We start from the raw sequence: 23,181 nt of genomic DNA, 5'->3' as shown, positions 1-23,181 counted from the left end.
AATTAGTCGTTTTTCTTCTCCCACAGTCTGTGTGAAAGAAATAAGAAAGTGCAGCTCTCTTTCCCAGACACCTGTGAGCACTACTGGAGCAGCAGCGCCCTCCGTTGATGACAGATGAGAAGAAAAAGCTTACAGCACCTGGTATTCCCAGGCGGTCTCCCATCCAAGTACTAACCAGGCCCGACCCTGCTTAGCTTCCGAGATCAGACGAGATCGGGCGTGTTCAGGGTGGTATGGCCGTAAGCGAGATAAGAGGCAGCAAACAGCCTATTTAAAGATGCGCGCGGGCTCTTCCTATTCGTCGCTGTCTTATGAATCAAGATCCCACTGTCATCCACTGCCATTCAGTGTGGAAAAGACACACGTCAAATATCACAGATGGCGTCATACTATCAGCCATATTCAATCTGCCTTCTATATTATTCCTCATCATCCCTATACAATGCCTTGAAATACTTCTTATCTCTGCTATATTTACTCTATCCCTCTGTGTTGGCATTAGAATTATTTGTGCACAATGCTCCATTCAATGTTTTGTGCAAAATATGTAATCTGCCAGGAATTAGTCGTTTTTCTTCTCTCACAGTCTGTGTGAAAGAAATAAGAAAGTGCAGCTCTCTTTCCCAGACACCTGTGAGCACTACTGGAGCAGCAGCGCCCTCCGTTGATGACAGATGAGAAGAAAAAGCTTACAGCACCTGGTATTCCCAGGCGGTCTCCCATCCAAGTACTAACCAGGCCCGACCCTGCTTAGCTTCCGAGATCAGACGAGATCGGGCGTGTTCAGGGTGGTATGGCCGTAAGCGAGAGAAGAGGCAGCAAACAGCCTATTTAAAGATGCGCGCGGGCTCCTCCTCTTCGTCGCTGTCTTATGAATCAAGATCCCACTGTCATCCACTGCCATTCAGTGTGGAAAAGACACACGTCAAATATCACGGATGGCGTCATACTATCAGCCATATTCAATCTGCCTTCTATATTATTCCTCATCATCCCTATACAATGCCTTGAAATACTTCTTATCTCTGCTATATTTACTCTATCCCTCTGTGTTGGCATTAGAATTATTTGTGCACAATACTCCATTCATTTTATTGTACAAAAAACAGCATTTTATGACCTTTGTGATCTGTAATGAACCCGATAAATAGGCTATGTGTTTTTCATCCCTTAGTGGTTAGTAAATGTCAGTTCATAGATGTGCTTTGCTTTTCACCTTTAACTCCTGTTTAGCTGCTGATGATGACAGATGAGAAGAAAAAGCTTACAGCACCTGGTATTCCCAGGCGGTCTCCCATCCAAGTACTAACCAGGCCCGACCCTGCTTAGCTTCCGAGATCAGACGAGATCGGGCGTGTTCAGGGTGGTATGGCCGTAAGCGAGAGAAGAGGCAGCAAACAGCCTATTTAAAGATGCGCGCGGGCTCCTCCTCTTCGTCGCTGTCTAACAGGTCAAGATCCCACTGTCATCCACTGCCATTCAGTGTGGAAAAGACACACGTCAAATATCACGGATGGCGTCATACTATCAGCCATATTCAATCTGCCTTCTATATTATTCCTCATCATCCCTATACAATGCCTTGAAATACTTCTTATCTCTGCTATATTTACTCTATCCCTCTGTGTTGGCATTAGAATTATTTGTGCACAATGCTCCATTCAATGTTTTGTGCAAAATATGTAATCTGCCAGGAATTAGTCGTTTTTCTTCTCTCACAGTCTGTGTGAAAGAAATAAGAAAGTGCAGCTCTCTTTCCCAGACACCTGTGAGCACTACTGGAGCAGCAGCGCCCTCCGTTGATGACAGATGAGAAGAAAAAGCTTACAGCACCTGGTATTCCCAGGCGGTCTCCCATCCAAGTACTAACCAGGCCCGACCCTGCTTAGCTTCCGAGATCAGACGAGATCGGGCGTGTTCAGGGTGGTATGGCCGTAAGCGAGAGAAGAGGCAGCAAACAGCCTATTTAAAGATGCGCGCGGGCTCCTCCTCTTCGTCGCTGTCTTATGAATCAAGATCCCACTGTCATCCACTGCCATTCAGTGTGGAAAAGACACACGTCAAATATCACGGATGGCGTCATACTATCAGCCATATTCAATCTGCCTTCTATATTATTCCTCATCATCCCTATACAATGCCTTGAAATACTTCTTATCTCTGCTATATTTACTCTATCCCTCTGTGTTGGCATTAGAATTATTTGTGCACAATACTCCATTCATTTTATTGTACAAAAAACAGCATTTTATGACCTTTGTGATCTGTAATGAACCCGATAAATATGTGTTTTTCATCCCTTAGTGGTTAGTAAATGTCAGTTCATAGATGTGCTTTGCTTTTCACCTTTAACTCCTGTTTAGCTGCTGATGATGACAGATGAGAAGAAAAAGCTTACAGCACCTGGTATTCCCAGGCGGTCTCCCATCCAAGTACTAACCAGGCCCGACCCTGCTTAGCTTCCGAGATCAGACGAGATCGGGCGTGTTCAGGGTGGTATGGCCGTAAGCGAGAGAAGAGGCAGCAAACAGCCTATTTAAAGATGCGCGCGGGCTCTTCCTATTCGTCGCTGTCTTATGAATCAAGATCCCACTGTCATCCACTGCCATTCAGTGTGGAAAAGACACACGTCAAATATCACGGATGGCGTCATACTATCAGCCATATTCAATCTGCCTTCTATATTATTCCTCATCATCCCTATACAATGCCTTGAAATACTTCTTATCTCTGCTATATTTACTCTATCCCTCTGTGTTGGCATTAGAATTATTTGTGCACAATGCTCCATTCAATGTTTTGTGCAAAATATGTAATCTGCCAGGAATTAGTCGTTTTTCTTCTCTCACAGTCTGTGTGAAAGAAATAAGAAAGTGCAGCTCTCTTTCCCAGACACCTGTGAGCACTACTGGAGCAGCAGCGCCCTCCGTTGATGACAGATGAGAAGAAAAAGCTTACAGCACCTGGTATTCCCAGGCGGTCTCCCATCCAAGTACTAACCAGGCCCAACCCTGCTTAGCTTCCGAGATCAGACGAGATCGGGCGTGTTCAGGGTGGTATGGCCGTAAGCGAGAGAAGAGGCAGCAAACAGCCTATTTAAAGATGCGCGCGGGCTCCTCCTCTTCGTCGCTGTCTTATGAATCAAGATCCCACTGTCATCCACTGCCATTCAGTGTGGAAAAGACACACGTCAAATATCACGGATGGCGTCATACTATCAGCCATATTCAATCTGCCTTCTATATTATTCCTCATCATCCCTATACAATGCCTTGAAATACTTCTTATCTCTGCTATATTTACTCTATCCCTCTGTGTTGGCATTAGAATTATTTGTGCACAATACTCCATTCATTTTATTGTACAAAAAACAGCATTTTATGACCTTTGTGATCTGTAATGAACCCGATAAATATGTGTTTTTCATCCCTTAGTGGTTAGTAAATGTCAGTTCATAGATGTGCTTTGCTTTTCACCTTTAACTCCTGTTTAGCTGCTGATGATGACAGATGAGAAGAAAAAGCTTACAGCACCTGGTATTCCCAGGCGGTCTCCCATCCAAGTACTAACCAGGCCCGACCCTGCTTAGCTTCCGAGATCAGACGAGATCGGGCGTGTTCAGGGTGGTATGGCCGTAAGCGAGAGAAGAGGCAGCAAACAGCCTATTTAAAGATGCGCGCGGGCTCCTCCTCTTCGTCGCTGTCTAACAGGTCAAGATCCCACTGTCATCCACTGCCATTCAGTGTGGAAAAGACACACGTCAAATATCACGGATGGCGTCATACTATCAGCCATATTCAATCTGCCTTCTATATTATTCCTCATCATCCCTATACAATGCCTTGAAATACTTCTTATCTCTGCTATATTTACTCTATCCCTCTGTGTTGGCATTAGAATTATTTGTGGACAATGCTCCATTCAATGTTTTGTGCAAAATATGTAATCTGCCAGGAATTAGTCGTTTTTCTTCTCCCACAGTCTGTGTGAAAGAAATAAGAAAGTGCAGCTCTCTTTCCCAGACACCTGTGAGCACTACTGGAGCAGCAGCGCCCTCCGTTGATGACAGATGAGAAGAAAAAGCTTACAGCACCTGGTATTCCCAGGCGGTCTCCCATCCAAGTACTAACCAGGCCCGACCCTGCTTAGCTTCCGAGATCAGACGAGATCGGGCGTGTTCAGGGTGGTATGGCCGTAAGCGAGAGAAGAGGCAGCAAACAGCCTATTTAAAGATGCGCGCGGGCTCCTCCTCTTCGTCGCTGTCTTATGAATCAAGATCCCACTGTCATCCACTGCCATTCAGTGTGGAAAAGACACACGTCAAATATCACGGATGGCGTCATACTATCAGCCATATTCAATCTGCCTTCTATATTATTCCTCATCATCCCTATACAATGCCTTGAAATACTTCTTATCTCTGCTATATTTACTCTATCCCTCTGTGTTGGCATTAGAATTATTTGTGCACAATACTCCATTCATTTTATTGTACAAAAAACAGCATTTTATGACCTTTGTGATCTGTAATGAACCCGATAAATATGTGTTTTTCATCCCTTAGTGGTTAGTAAATGTCAGTTCATAGATGTGCTTTGCTTTTCACCTTTAACTCCTGTTTAGCTGCTGATGATGACAGATGAGAAGAAAAAGCTTACAGCACCTGGTATTCCCAGGCGGTCTCCCATCCAAGTACTAACCAGGCCCGACCCTGCTTAGCTTCCGAGATCAGACGAGATCGGGCGTGTTCAGGGTGGTATGGCCGTAAGCGAGAGAAGAGGCAGCAAACAGCCTATTTAAAGATGCGCGCGGGCTCTTCCTATTCGTCGCTGTCTTATGAATCAAGATCCCACTGTCATCCACTGCCATTCAGTGTGGAAAAGACACACGTCAAATATCACGGATGGCGTCATACTATCAGCCATATTCAATCTGCCTTCTATATTATTCCTCATCATCCCTATACAATGCCTTGAAATACTTCTTATCTCTGCTATATTTACTCTATCCCTCTGTGTTGGCATTAGAATTATTTGTGCACAATACTCCATTCATTTTATTGTACAAAAAACAGCATTTTATGACCTTTGTGATCTGTAATGAACCCGATAAATATGTGTTTTTCATCCCTTAGTGGTTAGTAAATGTCAGTTCATAGATGTGCTTTGCTTTTCACCTTTAACTCCTGTTTAGCTGCTGATGATGACAGATGAGAAGAAAAAGCTTACAGCACCTGGTATTCCCAGGCGGTCTCCCATCCAAGTACTAACCAGGCCCGACCCTGCTTAGCTTCCGAGATCAGACGAGATCGGGCGTGTTCAGGGTGGTATGGCCGTAAGCGAGAGAAGAGGCAGCAAACAGCCTATTTAAAGATGCGCGCGGGCTCCTCCTCTTCGTCGCTGTCTAACAGGTCAAGATCCCACTGTCATCCACTGCCATTCAGTGTGGAAAAGACACACGTCAAATATCACGGATGGCGTCATACTATCAGCCATATTCAATCTGCCTTCTATATTATTCCTCATCATCCCTATACAATGCCTTGAAATACTTCTTATCTCTGCTATATTTACTCTATCCCTCTGTGTTGGCATTAGAATTATTTGTGCACAATGCTCCATTCAATGTTTTGTGCAAAATATGTAATCTGCCAGGAATTAGTCGTTTTTCTTCTCTCACAGTCTGTGTGAAAGAAATAAGAAAGTGCAGCTCTCTTTCCCAGACACCTGTGAGCACTACTGGAGCAGCAGCGCCCTCCGTTGATGACAGATGAGAAGAAAAAGCTTACAGCACCTGGTATTCCCAGGCGGTCTCCCATCCAAGTACTAACCAGGCCCGACCCTGCTTAGCTTCCGAGATCAGACGAGATCGGGCGTGTTCAGGGTGGTATGGCCGTAAGCGAGAGAAGAGGCAGCAAACAGCCTATTTAAAGATGCGCGCGGGCTCTTCCTATTCGTCGCTGTCTTATGAATCAAGATCCCACTGTCATCCACTGCCATTCAGTGTGGAAAAGACACACGTCAAATATCACGGATGGCGTCATACTATCAGCCATATTCAATCTGCCTTCTATATTATTCCTCATCATCCCTATACAATGCCTTGAAATACTTCTTATCTCTGCTATATTTACTCTATCCCTCTGTGTTGGCATTAGAATTATTTGTGCACAATGCTCCATTCATTTTATTGTACAAAAAACAGCATTTTATGACCTTTGTGATCTGTAATGAACCCGATAAATATGTGTTTTTCATCCCTTAGTGGTTAGTAAATGTCAGTTCATAGATGTGCTTTGCTTTTCACCTTTAACTCCTGTTTAGCTGCTGATGATGACAGATGAGAAGAAAAAGCTTACAGCACCTGGTATTCCCAGGCGGTCTCCCATCCAAGTACTAACCAGGCCCGACCCTGCTTAGCTTCCGAGATCAGACGAGATCGGGCGTGTTCAGGGTGGTATGGCCGTAAGCGAGAGAAGAGGCAGCAAACAGCCTATTTAAAGATGCGCGCGGGCTCCTCCTCTTCGTCGCTGTCTTATGAATCAAGATCCCACCCTCATCCACTGCCATTCAGTGTGGAAAAGACACACGTCAAATATCACGGATGGCGTCATACTATCAGCCATATGTAATCTGTCTCCTATATTATTCCTCATCATCCCTATACAATGCCTTGAAATACTTCTTATCTCTGCTATATTTACTCTATCCCTCTGTGTTGGCATTAGAATTATTTGTGGACAATGCTCCATTCAATGTTTTGTGCAAAATATGTAATCTGCCAGGAATTAGTCGTTTTTCTTCTCTCACAGTCTGTGTGAAAGAAATAAGAAAGTGCAGCTCTCTTTCCCAGACACCTGTGAGCACTACTGGAGCAGCAGCGCCCTCCGTTGATGACAGATGAGAAGAAAAAGCTTACAGCACCTGGTATTCCCAGGCGGTCTCCCATCCAAGTACTAACCAGGCCCGACCCTGCTTAGCTTCCGAGATCAGACGAGATCGGGCGTGTTCAGGGTGGTATGGCCGTAAGCGAGAGAAGAGGCAGCAAACAGCCTATTTAAAGATGCGCGCGGGCTCCTCCTCTTCGTCGCTGTCTAACAGGTCAAGATCCCACTGTCATCCACTGCCATTCAGTGTGGAAAAGACACACGTCAAATATCACGGATGGCGTCATACTATCAGCCATATTCAATCTGCCTTCTATATTATTCCTCATCATCCCTATACAATGCCTTGAAATACTTCTTATCTCTGCTATATTTACTCTATCCCTCTGTGTTGGCATTAGAATTATTTGTGCACAATGCTCCATTCAATGTTTTGTGCAAAATATGTAATCTGCCAGGAATTAGTCGTTTTTCTTCTCTCACAGTCTGTGTGAAAGAAATAAGAAAGTGCAGCTCTCTTTCCCAGACACCTGTGAGCACTACTGGAGCAGCAGCGCCCTCCGTTGATGACAGATGAGAAGAAAAAGCTTACAGCACCTGGTATTCCCAGGCGGTCTCCCATCCAAGTACTAACCAGGCCCGACCCTGCTTAGCTTCCGAGATCAGACGAGATCGGGCGTGTTCAGGGTGGTATGGCCGTAAGCGAGAGAAGAGGCAGCAAACAGCCTATTTAAAGATGCGCGCGGGCTCTTCCTATTCGTCGCTGTCTTATGAATCAAGATCCCACTGTCATCCACTGCCATTCAGTGTGGAAAAGACACACGTCAAATATCACGGATGGCGTCATACTATCAGCCATATTCAATCTGCCTTCTATATTATTCCTCATCATCCCTATACAATGCCTTGAAATACTTCTTATCTCTGCTATATTTACTCTATCCCTCTGTGTTGGCATTAGAATTATTTGTGCACAATGCTCCATTCATTTTATTGTACAAAAAACAGCATTTTATGACCTTTGTGATCTGTAATGAACCCGATAAATATGTGTTTTTCATCCCTTAGTGGTTAGTAAATGTCAGTTCATAGATGTGCTTTGCTTTTCACCTTTAACTCCTGTTTAGCTGCTGATGATGACAGATGAGAAGAAAAAGCTTACAGCACCTGGTATTCCCAGGCGGTCTCCCATCCAAGTACTAACCAGGCCCGACCCTGCTTAGCTTCCGAGATCAGACGAGATCGGGCGTGTTCAGGGTGGTATGGCCGTAAGCGAGAGAAGAGGCAGCAAACAGCCTATTTAAAGATGCGCGCGGGCTCCTCCTCTTCGTCGCTGTCTTATGAATCAAGATCCCACCCTCATCCACTGCCATTCAGTGTGGAAAAGACACACGTCAAATATCACGGATGGCGTCATACTATCAGCCATATGTAATCTGTCTCCTATATTATTCCTCATCATCCCTATACAATGCCTTGAAATACTTCTTATCTCTGCTATATTTACTCTATCCCTCTGTGTTGGCATTAGAATTATTTGTGGACAATGCTCCATTCAATGTTTTGTGCAAAATATGTAATCTGCCAGGAATTAGTCGTTTTTCTTCTCTCACAGTCTGTGTGAAAGAAATAAGAAAGTGCAGCTCTCTTTCCCAGACACCTGTGAGCACTACTGGAGCAGCAGCGCCCTCCGTTGATGACAGATGAGAAGAAAAAGCTTACAGCACCTGGTATTCCCAGGCGGTCTCCCATCCAAGTACTAACCAGGCCCGACCCTGCTTAGCTTCCGAGATCAGACGAGATCGGGCGTGTTCAGGGTGGTATGGCCGTAAGCGAGAGAAGAGGCAGCAAACAGCCTATTTAAAGATGCGCGCGGGCTCCTCCTATTCGTCGCTGTCTTATGAATCAAGATCCCACTGTCATCCACTGCCATTCAGTGTGGAAAAGACACACGTCAAATATCACGGATGGCGTCATACTATCAGCCATATTCAATCTGCCTTCTATATTATTCCTCATCATCCCTATACAATGCCTTGAAATACTTCTTATCTCTGCTATATTTACTCTATCCCTCTGTGTTGGCATTAGAATTATTTGTGGACAATGCTCCATTCAATGTTTTGTGCAAAATATGTAATCTGCCAGGAATTAGTCGTTTTTCTTCTCTCACAGTCTGTGTGAAAGAAATAAGAAAGTGCAGCTCTCTTTCCCAGACACCTGTGAGCACTACTGGAGCAGCAGCGCCCTCCGTTGATGACAGATGAGAAGAAAAAGCTTACAGCACCTGGTATTCCCAGGCGGTCTCCCATCCAAGTACTAACCAGGCCCGACCCTGCTTAGCTTCCGAGATCAGACGAGATCGGGCGTGTTCAGGGTGGTATGGCCGTAAGCGAGAGAAGAGGCAGCAAACAGCCTATTTAAAGATGCGCGCGGGCTCCTCCTCTTCGTCGCTGTCTTATGAATCAAGATCCCACTGTCATCCACTGCCATTCAGTGTGGAAAAGACACACGTCAAATATCACGGATGGCGTCATACTATCAGCCATATTCAATCTGCCTTCTATATTATTCCTCATCATCCCTATACAATGCCTTGAAATACTTCTTATCTCTGCTATATTTACTCTATCCCTCTGTGTTGGCATTAGAATTATTTGTGCACAATGCTCCATTCATTTTATTGTACAAAAAACAGCATTTTATGACCTTTGTGATCTGTAATGAACCCGATAAATATGTGTTTTTCATCCTTTAGTGGTTAGTAAATGTCAGTTCATAGATGTGCTTTGCTTTTCACCTTTAACTCCTATTTAGCTGCTGATGATGACAGATGAGAAGAAAAAGCTTACAGCACCTGGTATTCCCAGGCGGTCTCCCATCCAAGTACTAACCAGGCCCGACCCTGCTTAGCTTCCGAGATCAGACGAGATCGGGCGTGTTCAGGGTGGTATGGCCGTAAGCGAGAGAAGAGGCAGCAAACAGCCTATTTAAAGATGCGCGCGGGCTCTTCCTATTCGTCGCTGTCTTATGAATCAAGATCCCACCCTCATCCACTGCCATTCAGTGTGGAAAAGACACACGTCAAATATCACGGATGGCGTCATACTATCAGCCATATGTAATCTGTCTCCTATATTATTCCTCATCATCCCTATACAATGCCTTGAAATACTTCTTATCTCTGCTATATTTACTCTATCCCTCTGTGTTGGCATTAGAATTATTTGTGGACAATGCTCCATTCAATGTTTTGTGCAAAATATGTAATCTGCCAGGAATTAGTCGTTTTTCTTCTCCCACAGTCTGTGTGAAAGAAATAAGAAAGTGCAGCTCTCTTTCCCAGACACCTGTGAGCACTACTGGAGCAGCAGCGCCCTCCGTTGATGACAGATGAGAAGAAAAAGCTTACAGCACCTGGTATTCCCAGGCGGTCTCCCATCCAAGTACTAACCAGGCCCGACCCTGCTTAGCTTCCGAGATCAGACGAGATCGGGCGTGTTCAGGGTGGTATGGCCGTAAGCGAGATAAGAGGCAGCAAACAGCCTATTTAAAGATGCGCGCGGGCTCTTCCTATTCGTCGCTGTCTTATGAATCAAGATCCCACTGTCATCCACTGCCATTCAGTGTGGAAAAGACACACGTCAAATATCACGGATGGCGTCATACTATCAGCCATATTCAATCTGCCTTCTATATTATTCCTCATCATCCCTATACAATGCCTTGAAATACTTCTTATCTCTGCTATATTTACTCTATCCCTCTGTGTTGGCATTAGAATTATTTGTGCACAATACTCCATTCATTTTATTGTACAAAAAACAGCATTTTATGACCTTTGTGATCTGTAATGAACCCGATAAATATGTGTTTTTCATCCCTTAGTGGTTAGTAAATGTCAGTTCATAGATGTGCTTTGCTTTTCACCTTTAACTCCTGTTTAGCTGCTGATGATGACAGATGAGAAGAAAAAGCTTACAGCACCTGGTATTCCCAGGCGGTCTCCCATCCAAGTACTAACCAGGCCCGACCCTGCTTAGCTTCCGAGATCAGACGAGATCGGGCGTGTTCAGGGTGGTATGGCCGTAAGCGAGAGAAGAGGCAGCAAACAGCCTATTTAAAGATGCGCGCAGGCTCCTCCTCTTCGTCGCTGTCTTATGAATCAAGTTCCCACTGTCATCCACTGCCATTCAGTGTGGAAAAGACACACGTCAAATATCACGGATGGCGTCATACTATCAGCCATATGTAATCTGTCTCCTATATTATTCCTCATCATCCCTATACAATGCCTTGAAATACTTCTTATCTCTGCTATATTTACTCTATCCCTCTGTGTTGGCATTAGAATTATTTGTGCACAATGCTCCATTCGTTTTATTGTCGCCATTGAACTATATAGATCTACGCAGCAAGAAACAGTGTGTTCATTTGGGAGCTCCAGAGAGCCAGATTTCACACGTGAAAGTGATATGAATAAAAATAGGCCTACTATTAAGAATAATATTTGTTGTATCTAGTGCAGAAGCAGCTGTGGTTTGTGATAATGTGCAACAGCCAGATATGTCCCTTTCTGCTGGTGAAGAAGACATCGAAGAGGATGCTTTACGACATGCTCACAAAGAAAAAGACTTTTCTCTTCTTTTTATGTAATAAAATGTAATGTAATAAAAACTGTCTCTATGTTTTTCCTGCAGATACTGTCTCATATAAAAATAGATTCCTTGGATTTTTTCTTATCACATATATTTTTGAGGTACTGAACACCTTTGCGCATAAAGATGACATTGAGGAACTTTTCAGAAAAGTAAGTTTTTCAAGTGTAAACTCTCTTCTGCATGTAAAATTTTCATATATAATAAGATACGATCTATCTAGCGGAAAGTAATATCAGCTGTGAGGCAAGAAGACCAAAGAGCAAGCAGTAATGATGTTCTTGTTTTATCTGCTTTGCTTAATGTCATACACTGTTTGTTTCAACCTCGCAGGTCATGCAACGCTTTGATGAGGATTTCCCCTCTGTTTCCTCATGGCACGCACACTGTGTCAAGGCCGCACCCATCTCTGCTTTGCACTTTGAGGATTTCCTCTCTGAGACCAAAAGGCAGAGGTACTCTAACAAAACGCTTCTATCTCTTTTCAGGCCTCTGAGACAGGTCGAGTGTTACATAATACAAAGTTTGTTTAACATTAAACATTATGATTGCAATGTTTTATAAGGAACTGCTTTGATACTACAAAGTGTAGCCTTGAACTTTCTTTATACTTCATGAAAAAGTAATCAATATGCACTATTTTAAGCAGCTTTAGCAGCAAATCACACTGAGCAAGTGTAGCAAATAGTCATTATAGTTTGCATGAGATGAAAATATAGATGCACATACTGTTTTAACAATGCTCAACAGTTATGAGAAGGTCTATTCATATGCTAAACATCACATAAAAGTAGGAAAAAGAAATCTCCCTCTTCAGGTATGAAAAGCCCCCAAACAAATATATCTGGGTATTTAAATGCAGTATGTGTGGCCAGACAACACTAGAGTTGCATATGATTCTGTGTTCTTTGTAATTTGGGTGAAGTGAACCTTTAACCAGCAGTTTTGCAACATTTTGGCTTTCAAAATATGCTTTGAAAGTAACAATAGGCATGATTTATGTGTGGTTAGAATATGTGCTGTTCATCTTATATTTGATTGGTGTATTTTTATGGTTCATTTTTAATCCTTAATAGTACCCTGTTGTACTGATTTTTTAAAGTACGTTTATTGACGTAAGGCAGGAAACGGAGACCACCACCCAGTTTCCTTTACGCACCATGGATGTATAAAAAGAACTCTCCTATCTTTATACATCCATGTTACGCACCCACCAGACTACAGGAAGCTGGGGAGTTTTCATGCGCAATTTGCAGACTTCAGTTTAAATAATCCAGTGATCCAAGACTTGAGCAATGGCAGGTAAGAGTTCTCGGTGTAAATGCACTTTACAAGTAACATGACTTCAAAGTTGGCGGCAATGTGAAGGCGATCAGACAAAAACTTCCATAAACTAATATTTAACGTGTGTGGTCTGTGTTACGGAGGCGGTGAGGAGGATAGGGGTTAGAGATAATATTTCTTAAACTTTCTCACTTTTACAACGAATGTCTGTCAAAGAAAAGTCTTGATGAGTCTGCATTTTGTTGAATATGCCACCTATATGCCCGCCTATTGCAAAAAGAAAGGGAAAGTAAAGAAAAGAAAACGAGATGAAATAAGAGAAACGCAACCTGTAACACTGTACAACTCTGTCATGAGGGAAGACAAAAACATTACTAGGAAGAGGGGAGGACATTTCTCTAAAGTTGATAACGTTAAAAGTAAAGTTAGGCTTTGCTGACGGCTTCCCGACTCATTTTGAAAAAGCCGAGAGCGAGAGAGAGAATTTTTTTAAAAATAGAATCATCATAGTTTTCATTTTTTTCCCCAAATGTTGTCATGTATGAAAATCCCCAAAATGAACACTGTAAGCGGACTACTTGATTACTATAAGTGAATTATTTAAACAGCATTTATAGAGAAATGATTCTATCCCAATTTTTTGATCCATATAAGCAGTTTCCACCTTATATACATAAAGCATACAGAAACAATGCTAACACTAATAACGGCTCAAAAGAGTAATGCATCACTCACATATCCACATGTATTTACTCATCACTAATGTGCAATACACTTAAATGTGCAATATATATTTGCAATATAGGCCTAATGTGTGTGTATATATATATATGTATATGTACACACATATATGTATTCCATCTCTTTCTTATCTCTGTATTCTCTCTCTCTCTCTTTTAATACTTGTTATTATTTATGATGTTCTCTAATTGCAACTTGAGCTCTAGGAAGCCAAATTTCACTAATTCAGTGTTGCCGTACATGTGTCAATAGAAGCTCTTGAGTCTAACTAAGGCATGACTCATGATGATTTAATTACTGTGAGTTTATGTGATTAGTTCATGTTTAATGTTTCATCAATGATCATTTAATCACAGTTGCTTCATACATTCATTTATCACATTTGTTTTATTATTATGTTTGTTTAATATTATTATAAATTGTGCTGAAATATGATCAAATCACAAAGTGATTTCAGATGGTTTTCAGAATTTAAACATCCAAGCATCCTTTCATCACTGTCAGGATAAGTGACAACCCCATTTGTTAATTTTGGATATTACAGATGAACTGAAGGATTATCTGAACAATGCATTGTCATAAAGTTACCTGGTGAAAAGTTGATGTTTTTGTAAATATTTCTAATGTTCTGTCTGATTCATCATTAGCATCTTCTTTGAAACCACCGCAAGAGACAAGAATTTGAAATGTGTCATTCTTTTTTTCTTCATATTCCCTCTCCTAGACAAGGAGCTTTTCGAGATGAGGAGTAAGTTTGTGGAGAACGTGAACAGAGAACTTATTAAGCAGCTCCTGGATGACCTTCTCAAGGCTGGCGTTGTGAATCGCGGAGAGAAAAATTCAATACTTGAGGACAACACAAACACAGCAGACATGGCACGCTGCCTCATTGACATAGTGATAGGGAAAGGAGATGAAGCCAGCAGGAAGATGATTGCTCACCTTCAACACAGAGATCCTATGTTTTACAAAGAGCTGTCCTCCGAGCAGAAGTCGTCAACCACACTCAAACCAACCGATGATCAGGTTAGTCATTCATAAAAGCATTATCAAATATGTCACATGGTCTTAACTGATAGATTTACCTTCAGCTATTTGCCAGTAGTGAAACATCAGGGAAAAAAATTAGTTTTGATGCAAAACTAATCAACATTAAGATGGTTTCTTGTGCATCATTTATCGAGAAATAAAATGTTTTTCTTTGAGCTTAATTTTCTTTATTAAAGTCTACTAAGCAGCTATAGTAATTTTTTTTCCTGCAAGTGATTATAACAATTTTTTGTTTAACTTTCCATTTTTCAGCCTTACCTTGTGACTGAAGAATCCATCAGGAGTCGTGTGGCCCTGCTAATCACCAACATAGAATTTACTCATTTAAACAACAGAAATGGAGCAGAGAAAGACGAGCAGAATATGGAGAACCTGCTTAAAAAGTTGAGATACGAGGTGGTGAAACACACAGACCTCACTGGAAAGGTGCTTTTGATGACAAAAAAAACACATTTTCTCATGTTAGTGTAAATCAAAAGTGTTATTTTGTCTGGTTGATTGAGTGATACAGTAACTGGTATCTGACTTTTATGTGTTCTTGCAGAAGATTGATGATGCTGTAATTAAGTTCTCCAAACATCCAAAACTCAAAGAGACAGACAGTGTGTTTGTGGTTATCATGTCTCACGGGGAAATGGGAGCTGTCTGCGGTGTCAAGTATAAAAAGGGGCAACCGGATGAAAAACAAGACAAATTCCCCATTGATAACATTTACAAACACTTGGGGACAGAGGAATGTCCAGAGCTGCTGAACAAACCCAAGATCATCATCATCCAGGCCTGCAGAGGAGGTGATTCTCATCTGTTCTCACATATACACCAAACATCAACATAGTTTCCGTCAGGACACAGTCGATTGTGTATTTGAATATGAAAATCTGAAAGATGCTGAAAAAAACTCTGACTCTCTGAAAAAAAGTCCTCTAATGTCTTATTCGTTGTCTTTAAATGATGAGGCTCATATACACTGTATTTAAAGTATGTCACATGTATTTCAGGAAACGATGGATCTGTGCTTGTTAGTGATAGTGCAGAAGCAGCTGTGGTTTGTGATAATGTGGAGCAGCCAGGTCTGTCCTTGTCTGCTGGTGAAGAAGACATCCAGGATGATGCTTGGCGACGTGCACACAAAGAAAAAGACTTCATTTCTCTTCTTTCTTGCGCTCCTGGTGAGTCTGTCTGAAATATTATCAGATCTCATTCTAAAGCTCAGGAACATAAACATCAATAATCTGCATTGATAACAGCTAAGAGTAGTAACCTTATGTAATAAAAACTGTCTGTATGTTTTTCCTGTAGATACTGTCTCATATAGACATCCAAATGAAGGGTCTTTTCTTATCCAGTACATTGTTGAGGTGTTCAACAACTTCTGGCGTGAAAATGACATTGAGGAACTTTTCAGAAAAGTAAGTGGAAAGTAATATCAGCTCTCAGGCAACAAGACCAAAGAGAAAGCAGTCATGATGATCTTGTTTTATTTGATTGCTTAATGTCATACACTGTTTGTTTCAACCTCACAGGTGATGCAACGCTTTGAAGATCTTTTAGTCCGCACCGAGAGAGGTCAAGATACACAGATGCCAATCAAAGACAGATGCAGTTTAACAAGACACTTCTACCTCAGGCCACTGAGTCAGGCTTGAGTGTTGCTTAATGCAGTTTGTTTAACATTAAACATTATGATCGCAATGCTTTATAAGGAACTGCTTTGTTAATACAAAGTGTAGCCTTGAACTTTGTTTATACTGCATGAAAAAGTAATCTTGTCTGCTCCACAGTCAGCTGAGGCAATGTAATAAATGTGTGATGAAAATGATATGAAGAAAAATACTATTAAGAATCATATTTGTTGTATCTACATGAAATAATCAATATGTACTCTTGGTGGTAAGTGGTGAAAACTTTCTTGGTGTACTGTATAACTGCTACTGATGAATTATTATGAATTACACACTGCTGTTTTTATCTGTTTTAATGGCTCCACCTGAAAATGATACTTTTAGCATTTGTTATGGTGATTTCAGTCTTTAATAAATTGTAAGGAAAGACAGAGAATGGTTTGATATGTCTCTGAATTATCATTTATTCTTGTATCAGTGTATTTTGTCATTTAATCCATGATTTTCCTTTTTGTCTCCACCTAAACAAAATAAAACATTGATCTTTTAGATACAGTAAAAGGCTACTATTACTCTTTTTAACAAACTAAAAGCGCGCACACATTAAAGCATTAGTGGTGTAAAAACTTAAGAGTAAGGTTTGGTCTTCATGGATATTTATCAATTTCTGTGCAAGTGCAACAACATACAGCACAGCAAAGTTAACAGTCTTAACAGCAAATAACACTCAGCACCACCAAGTGTAGCAATTAGTCATTATAGTCTGCATGAGATGAAAATATAGACATTATTGATGTAAAGCAGGAAACGGAGACCACCGCCCAGTGCTTATTACGCACCCACCAGACTACAGGGAGCTGGGGAGTTTCCATGCGCAATTTGCAGACTTCAGTTTAAATAATCCAGTGATCCAAGACTTGAGCGATGGCAGGTAAGAGTTCTCGGTGTAAATGCACTTAACAAGTAACATGACTTCAAAGTTGGCGGCAATGTGAAGGCGATCAGACAAAAACTTCCATAAACTAATATTTAACGTGTGTGGTCTGTGTTACGGAGGCGGTGAGGAGGATAGGGGTTAGAGATAATATTTCTTAAACTTTCTCACTTTTACAACGAATGTCTGTCAAAGAAAAGTCTTGATGAGTCTGCATTTTGTTGAATATGCCACCTGTAGGCTATGTCCCGCCTATTGCAAAAAGAAAGGGAAAGTAAAGAAAAGAAAACGAGATGAAATAATATGATGCAGCCTTTTTGTTTTTCGAAATGTCGATTAATATACTATGTTTCATATGTTACAATATGTTTTCTGTTCTATTCATAGCCAGTGTGCTTCAAGTCGACTACGTTTTTCGTTGAGAGAAAATGACTTTCTTTATCCCTTCATGATTTCAATGTGCACGCTGCACCGTCCTCCGGTAACCAGCAGGAGGCAGATGTTGAACCAGAATCAACTTTGAGAGAAATGCAACCTGTAACACTGTACAACTCTGTCATGAGGGAAGACAAAAACATTACTAGGAAGAGGGGAGGACATTTCTCTAAAGTTGATAACGTTAAAAGTAAAGTTAGGCTTTGCTGACGGCTTCCCGACTCATTTTGAAAAAGCCGAGAGCGAGAGAGAGAATTTTTTAAAAAATAGAATCATCATAGTTTTCATTTTTTTCCCCAAATGTTGTCATGTATGAAAAGCCCCAAAATGAAAACTGTAAGCGGACTACTTGATTACTATAAGTGAATTATTTAAACAGCATTTATAGAGAAATGATTCTATCCCAATTTTTTGATCCATATAAGCAGTTTCCACCTTATATACATAAAGCATACAGAAACAATGCTAACACTAATAACGGCTCAAAAAAGTAATGCATCACTCACATATCCACATATATTTACTCATCACTAATGTGCAATACACTTAAATGTGCAGTATATATTTGCAATATAGGCCTAATGTGTGTGTGTGTGTGTGTATATATATATATATATATGTACACACATATATGTATTTCATCTCTTTCTTATCTCTGTATTCTCTCTCTTTCTCTCTTTTAATACTTGTTATTATTTATGATGTTCTCTAATTGCAACTTGAGCTCTAGGAAGCCAAATTTCACTAATTCAGTGTTGCCGTACATGTGTCAATAGAAGCTCTTGAGTCTAACTAAGGCATGACTCATGATGATTTAATTACTGTGAGTTTATGTGATTAGTTCATGTTTAATGTTTCATCAATGATCATTTAATCACAGTTGCTTCATACATTCATTTATCACATTTGTTTTATTATTATGTTTGTTTAATATTATTATAAATTGTGCTGAAATATGATCAAATCACAAAGTGATTTCAGATGGTTTTCAGAATTTAAACATCCAAGCATCCTTTCATCACTGTCAGGATAAGTGACAACCCCATTTGTTAATTTTGGATATTACAGATGAACTGAAGGATTATCTGAACAATGCATTGTCATAAAGTTACCTGGTGAAAAGTTGATGTTTTTGTAAATATTTCTAATGTTCTGTCTGATTCATCATTAGCATCTTCTTTGAAACCACCGCAAGAGACAAGAATTTGAAATGTGTCATTCTTTTTTTCTTCATATTCCCTCTCCTAGACAAGGAGCTTTTCGAGATGAGGAGTAAGTTTGTGGAGAACGTGAACAGAGAACTTATTAAGCAGCTCCTGGATGACCTTCTCAAGGCTGGCGTTGTGAATCGCGGAGAGAAAAATTCAATACTTGAGGACAACACAAACACAGCAGACATGGCACGCTGCCTCATTGACATAGTGATAGGGAAAGGAGATGAAGCCAGCAGGAAGATGATTGCTCACCTTCAACACAGAGATTCTATGTTTTATAAAAGCCTGTCCTTGAAGTAGAGGTCGTCAACCACACTCAAACCAACCGATGATCAGGTTAGTCATTCATGAAAGCATTATCAAATATGTCACATGGTCTTAACTGATAGATTTACCTTCAGCTATTTGCCAGTAGTGGAAACATCAGGGAAAAAAATTAGTTTTGATGCAAAACCAATCAACATTAAGATGCTTTCTTGTGCATCATTTATCGAGAAATAAAATGTTTTTCTTTGAGCTTAATTTTCTTTATTAAAGTCTACTAAGTAGCTATAGTCAATTTTTTCCTGCAAATGATTATAACAATTTTTTGTTTAACTTTCTTTGTGTAAATTTCCATTTTTCAGCCTTACCTTTTGACTGAAGAATCCATCAGGAGTCGTGTGGCCCTGCTAATCACCAACATAGAATTTACTCATTTAAAAAACAGATATGGAGCAGAGAAAGACGAGCAGAATATGGAGAACCTGCTTAAAGAGTTGGGATACGAGGTGGTGAAACACAGAGATCTCACTGGAAAGGTGCTTTCTCATGTTAGTGTTAATCTGTAGTTAATCTGTTTGTCTGGTTGATTGAGTGATACAGTAACTGGTATCTGACTTTTATGTGTTCTCGCAGGAGATTGATGATGCTGTAATTAAGTTCTCCAAGCGTGAAAACTTTCCTGGTGTACTGTATAACTGCTACTGATGAATTATCATGAATTACACACTGCTGTTTTTATCTGTTTTAATGGCTCCACCTGAAAATGATACTTTTAGCATTAGTTATGGTGATTTCAGTCTTTAATAGATTGTAAGGAAAGACAGAGAATGGTTTGATATGTCTCTGAATTATCATTTATTCTTGTATCAGTGTATTTTGTCATTTAATCCATGATTTTCCTTTTTGTCTCCACCTAAACAAAATAAAACATTGATCTTTTAGATACAGTAAAAGGCTACTATTACTCTTTTTAACAAACTAAAAGCACGCACACATTAAAGCATTAGTGGTGTAAAAACTTAAGAGTAAGGTTTGGTCTTCATGGATATTTATCAATTTCTGTGCAAGTGCAACAACATACAGCGCAGCAAAGTTAACAGTCTTAACAGCAAATAACACTCAGCACCACCAAGTGTAGCAATTAGTCATTATAGTCTGCATGAGATGAAAATATAGACATTATTGATGTAAAGCAGGAAACGGAGACCACCGCCCAGTGCTTATTACGCACCCACCAGACTACAGGGAGCTGGGGAGTTTACATGCGCAATTTGCAGACTTCAATTTAAATAATCGTGTAATCTGAGATTTGAGTGATGGCAGGTAAGAGTTCTCGGTCTACATGCACTTTGCAAGTAACATGACTTCAAAGTTGGCGGCAATGTGAAGGCGATCAGACAAAAACTTCTATAAACTGTGTTTATCGTGTCTGGTTTGTGTTATACAGGCGGTGAGAAGGATAGGGGTTAGAGATAATATTTCTTAAACTTTTTCAGTTTTCAGTTTTCAGTTTTCCAACAAATGTTCAAAGAGCGCATGTCAGCCCAGTTTTTATTAAAGTATCAGATTCTGACAAAGAAGCAGACATTAAATTAAAACATATATCACTTATGGTCTAATGATTTATGATGTGAAATTCTTTGGAGGCTTCTTTTCTACACTGTGTGAGGAGGAAGGGCACAAACCACCGCCAACCCTCCTCCCGCAATATAAAAGGGAAGTACTCATAGTTCACTATTAGTGTGTTTGACAACACATATACACACAAACCATGAAGAAATAGGTAACACTTTATAATATGAGTTAAAAAAAAATGCATGATTCATGATGATTTAATGCATCATGGATTCTTGTGGCTCACTATTAATTACTGTGAGTTTGTGTGATTAGTTAATGCTTAATGGATCATCAATTATTTTCTACTTACAGTTATTTCAAGCATTCATTTATATTTATCACTTGAACATTTGTTCATTAACCTTATCATAAAGTGTTACTGAAAGATGATTAAATCACAAATTGATTTCAGATGGTTTTCAGAATTTAGAATTCAGAATCTTCCGTACGTTTTTTGCCATGTTTCAACTGCTGCATACTTTGTGCTATAAAAACCATTCAACTGTCAATCTGTGCAACTCATTCAGCAGATGTGTGCTTGTATTTTTCTGAAATGTAACATTTTTCAGCGATTTTATATAATTTTTTAAAACATTCAAATTTATAATGGCAGGCTATGGGACGAACCGTCCAACTGAGTTGGAACCTTGGTCACTTTGACACTCAACTGCTCGGAAGTCCCTTATCGTACAGACGCCATTCAAACTGTAAAATGTTCACAAAACTTTGAACTTTCAAAGTTATCAGATTGTTTAGTGATATCTTTTGTAGTTTTTCAGCAATTTAAGCCCAAAGTCAGAGGTTTTTCAGACTTTTTCAGGTCTCACCAGTGTGTCATGTGATCAGGCAGAGTGGAGAGCACAGATAATTTTAGACCAGTAATGTTTTTCTAAACTGCTGTCACTCCCACAATTTTAACTCCTCAAGCACATATCTTGCCTCAGTATGTTGCCACAAGCCTCCTCTCTCTCAAAATGTAAATACATTTCACATAGGACTTATAGTTTTTGAGATCTGAACCTTAATTGATAGAGAGTCCCTGTCATGTTCTCATTGACTGCAATACAGTCTGCAGGATGTGTGCCCAATCACATGACACACTGGTGAGACTTGATGTCTGTTTCTTGCTGAAAAACTATAAAAGATATCACTAAACAATCTGATAACTTTGAAAATTCAAAGTTTTGTGAACATTTTATAGTTCAAAAGGCATCTGTAGGATAAGGAACGTCCGAGCAGTTGAGTGTCAAAATGACAAAGGATCCAACTCAGTTGGACAGTTCGTCCCATTGACTGCCATTATAAATTTTAACATTTTAAAAAATTATATAAAATCGCTGAAACATGTTACATTCCAGAAAAATACAAGCACACATCTACTGAATGAGCTGCATAGATTGACAGTTGAATGGTTTTTATAGCACAAAGTATGCAGCAGTTTAAAAGGGCTAAAAAACGTATGGAGGACGGAATAAGAATAAAGAGTGAGAAGAACAAACTGTTAACTAATTAACACTAGCATAAAAAGGAACATTTAAAAAAAACAGACTACAGATTAAATTAAAGTGTGTGTGTGTGTCTAGGAACCTATTCTTTGTTTCATTTTATCCTGGTTGTTTCTTCTCTCTCTCCTGTTTGCCATATTATATTTTCAGTAAAAACACAGGCTCTGCCGCCTTTATCGGCTTGTCTTGGACTTGTCTATTAGTGCCCATTGTGTTTTCTACGCCAGAGAAAAGAGAAGGAGCCATCTGGAAGAAAATGGTCAGTAAACTGTCTTTTTAAAATTGAAATGACATCATTGATATTATTATTGTCTGTGAAAAATCCTGTCAATGCTTTGTCTGCCTTAAATCTTTTAGGTGGAGGTTCAGAGCCTCCTTGTGGCTGAGGTGGTGGGTGGAGCCAAATCTAAGGCTCGGAAATCAAGCCTCAAGAATCTCAATCACCTCTGGGAGAAGGTGAGTATAGAACACAACAGCACTAAAAGACACAGGTTGACGTAAAAGGAGGATCCAGCCTGATCAGACTGAATTGTCATTTTGTTTCACTTCAGTCATTGACTTGATCTAAATCACTAAATAAATCAGAGTGTGGGGGGTGATGCAGGTCGAGAACATGTTGCTGTTGTCAGCTTGTAAAGTCCAATAACAAAAGACATACTGTATGTGATATTGGTCTATATACATACAGTACCAGTTTGGACTCACCTTCCCATTAACCTGAATGAGAAAGTGTCTCCAGACTTTTGAATGGTATTGTATTTAATCCAACTCTGATCCTAATGCATGTATTAAGGACATACGCATAATTGCTGGAAAGTTCTGACATGGTGTTGTTTTCACCAGAACCCTGGACTGGTTGATCAATACATCGGCACTCTTTTGAGTCTGGACCAGAGCCCTACTACTCTGGCCATGCTGGGGGTGTGTTTAGACTTCTGCACAGCTCAGAAGGACAAAGCTACAATCAAGAA

At 40.3% G+C, this 23,181-nt stretch overlaps 1 protein-coding gene and 20 non-coding genes across 21 annotated transcripts; 1 reads left to right on the top strand and 20 right to left on the bottom strand.

Annotated features, from left to right (window-relative positions):
* Window positions 1-126: 126 nt before the first annotated feature.
* LOC137193323 (5S ribosomal RNA) lies at window positions 127-245 on the bottom strand. The gene has a single exon (XR_010930754.1). It is a non-coding gene; the product is annotated as a 5S ribosomal RNA (ribosomal RNA).
* A 441-nt stretch (window positions 246-686) lies between these two features.
* LOC137193322 (5S ribosomal RNA) lies at window positions 687-805 on the bottom strand. The gene has a single exon (XR_010930753.1). It is a non-coding gene; the product is annotated as a 5S ribosomal RNA (ribosomal RNA).
* Window positions 806-1,261: 456 nt separating this feature from the next.
* On the bottom strand, window positions 1,262-1,380 carry LOC137193321 (5S ribosomal RNA). Its single transcript, XR_010930752.1, has one exon. It is a non-coding gene; the product is annotated as a 5S ribosomal RNA (ribosomal RNA).
* A 441-nt stretch (window positions 1,381-1,821) lies between these two features.
* Window positions 1,822-1,940, bottom strand: LOC137193320 (5S ribosomal RNA). Its single transcript, XR_010930751.1, has one exon. It is a non-coding gene; the product is annotated as a 5S ribosomal RNA (ribosomal RNA).
* A 451-nt stretch (window positions 1,941-2,391) lies between these two features.
* On the bottom strand, window positions 2,392-2,510 carry LOC137193319 (5S ribosomal RNA). Its single transcript, XR_010930750.1, has one exon. It is a non-coding gene; the product is annotated as a 5S ribosomal RNA (ribosomal RNA).
* A 441-nt stretch (window positions 2,511-2,951) lies between these two features.
* Window positions 2,952-3,070, bottom strand: LOC137193280 (5S ribosomal RNA). The gene has a single exon (XR_010930713.1). It is a non-coding gene; the product is annotated as a 5S ribosomal RNA (ribosomal RNA).
* Window positions 3,071-3,521: 451 nt separating this feature from the next.
* LOC137193318 (5S ribosomal RNA) lies at window positions 3,522-3,640 on the bottom strand. Its single transcript, XR_010930749.1, has one exon. It is a non-coding gene; the product is annotated as a 5S ribosomal RNA (ribosomal RNA).
* A 441-nt stretch (window positions 3,641-4,081) lies between these two features.
* LOC137193315 (5S ribosomal RNA) lies at window positions 4,082-4,200 on the bottom strand. The gene has a single exon (XR_010930747.1). It is a non-coding gene; the product is annotated as a 5S ribosomal RNA (ribosomal RNA).
* Window positions 4,201-4,651: 451 nt separating this feature from the next.
* Window positions 4,652-4,770, bottom strand: LOC137193314 (5S ribosomal RNA). The gene has a single exon (XR_010930746.1). It is a non-coding gene; the product is annotated as a 5S ribosomal RNA (ribosomal RNA).
* Window positions 4,771-5,221: 451 nt separating this feature from the next.
* On the bottom strand, window positions 5,222-5,340 carry LOC137193313 (5S ribosomal RNA). The gene has a single exon (XR_010930745.1). It is a non-coding gene; the product is annotated as a 5S ribosomal RNA (ribosomal RNA).
* A 441-nt stretch (window positions 5,341-5,781) lies between these two features.
* Window positions 5,782-5,900, bottom strand: LOC137193312 (5S ribosomal RNA). Its single transcript, XR_010930744.1, has one exon. It is a non-coding gene; the product is annotated as a 5S ribosomal RNA (ribosomal RNA).
* Window positions 5,901-6,351: 451 nt separating this feature from the next.
* LOC137193311 (5S ribosomal RNA) lies at window positions 6,352-6,470 on the bottom strand. Its single transcript, XR_010930743.1, has one exon. It is a non-coding gene; the product is annotated as a 5S ribosomal RNA (ribosomal RNA).
* Window positions 6,471-6,911: 441 nt separating this feature from the next.
* Window positions 6,912-7,030, bottom strand: LOC137193310 (5S ribosomal RNA). The gene has a single exon (XR_010930742.1). It is a non-coding gene; the product is annotated as a 5S ribosomal RNA (ribosomal RNA).
* Window positions 7,031-7,471: 441 nt separating this feature from the next.
* On the bottom strand, window positions 7,472-7,590 carry LOC137193306 (5S ribosomal RNA). Its single transcript, XR_010930738.1, has one exon. It is a non-coding gene; the product is annotated as a 5S ribosomal RNA (ribosomal RNA).
* A 451-nt stretch (window positions 7,591-8,041) lies between these two features.
* LOC137193303 (5S ribosomal RNA) lies at window positions 8,042-8,160 on the bottom strand. Its single transcript, XR_010930735.1, has one exon. It is a non-coding gene; the product is annotated as a 5S ribosomal RNA (ribosomal RNA).
* A 441-nt stretch (window positions 8,161-8,601) lies between these two features.
* LOC137193298 (5S ribosomal RNA) lies at window positions 8,602-8,720 on the bottom strand. Its single transcript, XR_010930730.1, has one exon. It is a non-coding gene; the product is annotated as a 5S ribosomal RNA (ribosomal RNA).
* Window positions 8,721-9,161: 441 nt separating this feature from the next.
* LOC137193286 (5S ribosomal RNA) lies at window positions 9,162-9,280 on the bottom strand. The gene has a single exon (XR_010930719.1). It is a non-coding gene; the product is annotated as a 5S ribosomal RNA (ribosomal RNA).
* A 451-nt stretch (window positions 9,281-9,731) lies between these two features.
* On the bottom strand, window positions 9,732-9,850 carry LOC137193351 (5S ribosomal RNA). Its single transcript, XR_010930781.1, has one exon. It is a non-coding gene; the product is annotated as a 5S ribosomal RNA (ribosomal RNA).
* A 441-nt stretch (window positions 9,851-10,291) lies between these two features.
* On the bottom strand, window positions 10,292-10,410 carry LOC137193339 (5S ribosomal RNA). Its single transcript, XR_010930770.1, has one exon. It is a non-coding gene; the product is annotated as a 5S ribosomal RNA (ribosomal RNA).
* A 451-nt stretch (window positions 10,411-10,861) lies between these two features.
* On the bottom strand, window positions 10,862-10,980 carry LOC137193328 (5S ribosomal RNA). The gene has a single exon (XR_010930759.1). It is a non-coding gene; the product is annotated as a 5S ribosomal RNA (ribosomal RNA).
* A 1,706-nt stretch (window positions 10,981-12,686) lies between these two features.
* Window positions 12,687-16,462, top strand: LOC137193186 (caspase a-like). The gene is made up of 7 exons (XM_067604460.1): window positions 12,687-12,846; window positions 14,294-14,595; window positions 14,872-15,045; window positions 15,164-15,410; window positions 15,618-15,788; window positions 15,919-16,028; window positions 16,143-16,462. The coding sequence occupies exons 1-7, from the start codon at window positions 12,840-12,842 to the stop codon at window positions 16,263-16,265; spliced, it is 1,134 nt and encodes a 377-aa protein (XP_067460561.1). The 5' UTR covers window positions 12,687-12,839; the 3' UTR covers window positions 16,266-16,462.
* The last annotated feature ends 6,719 nt before the right edge of the window (window positions 16,463-23,181 follow it).

The sequence above is a fragment of the Thunnus thynnus genome, chromosome 11, assembly GCF_963924715.1.
Source record: "Thunnus thynnus chromosome 11, fThuThy2.1, whole genome shotgun sequence".
NCBI lineage: Eukaryota > Metazoa > Chordata > Actinopteri > Scombriformes > Scombridae > Thunnus > Thunnus thynnus.
Note: the sequence above shows the minus strand (reverse complement) of the source record. Positions and strands in the feature narration are given on the sequence as shown.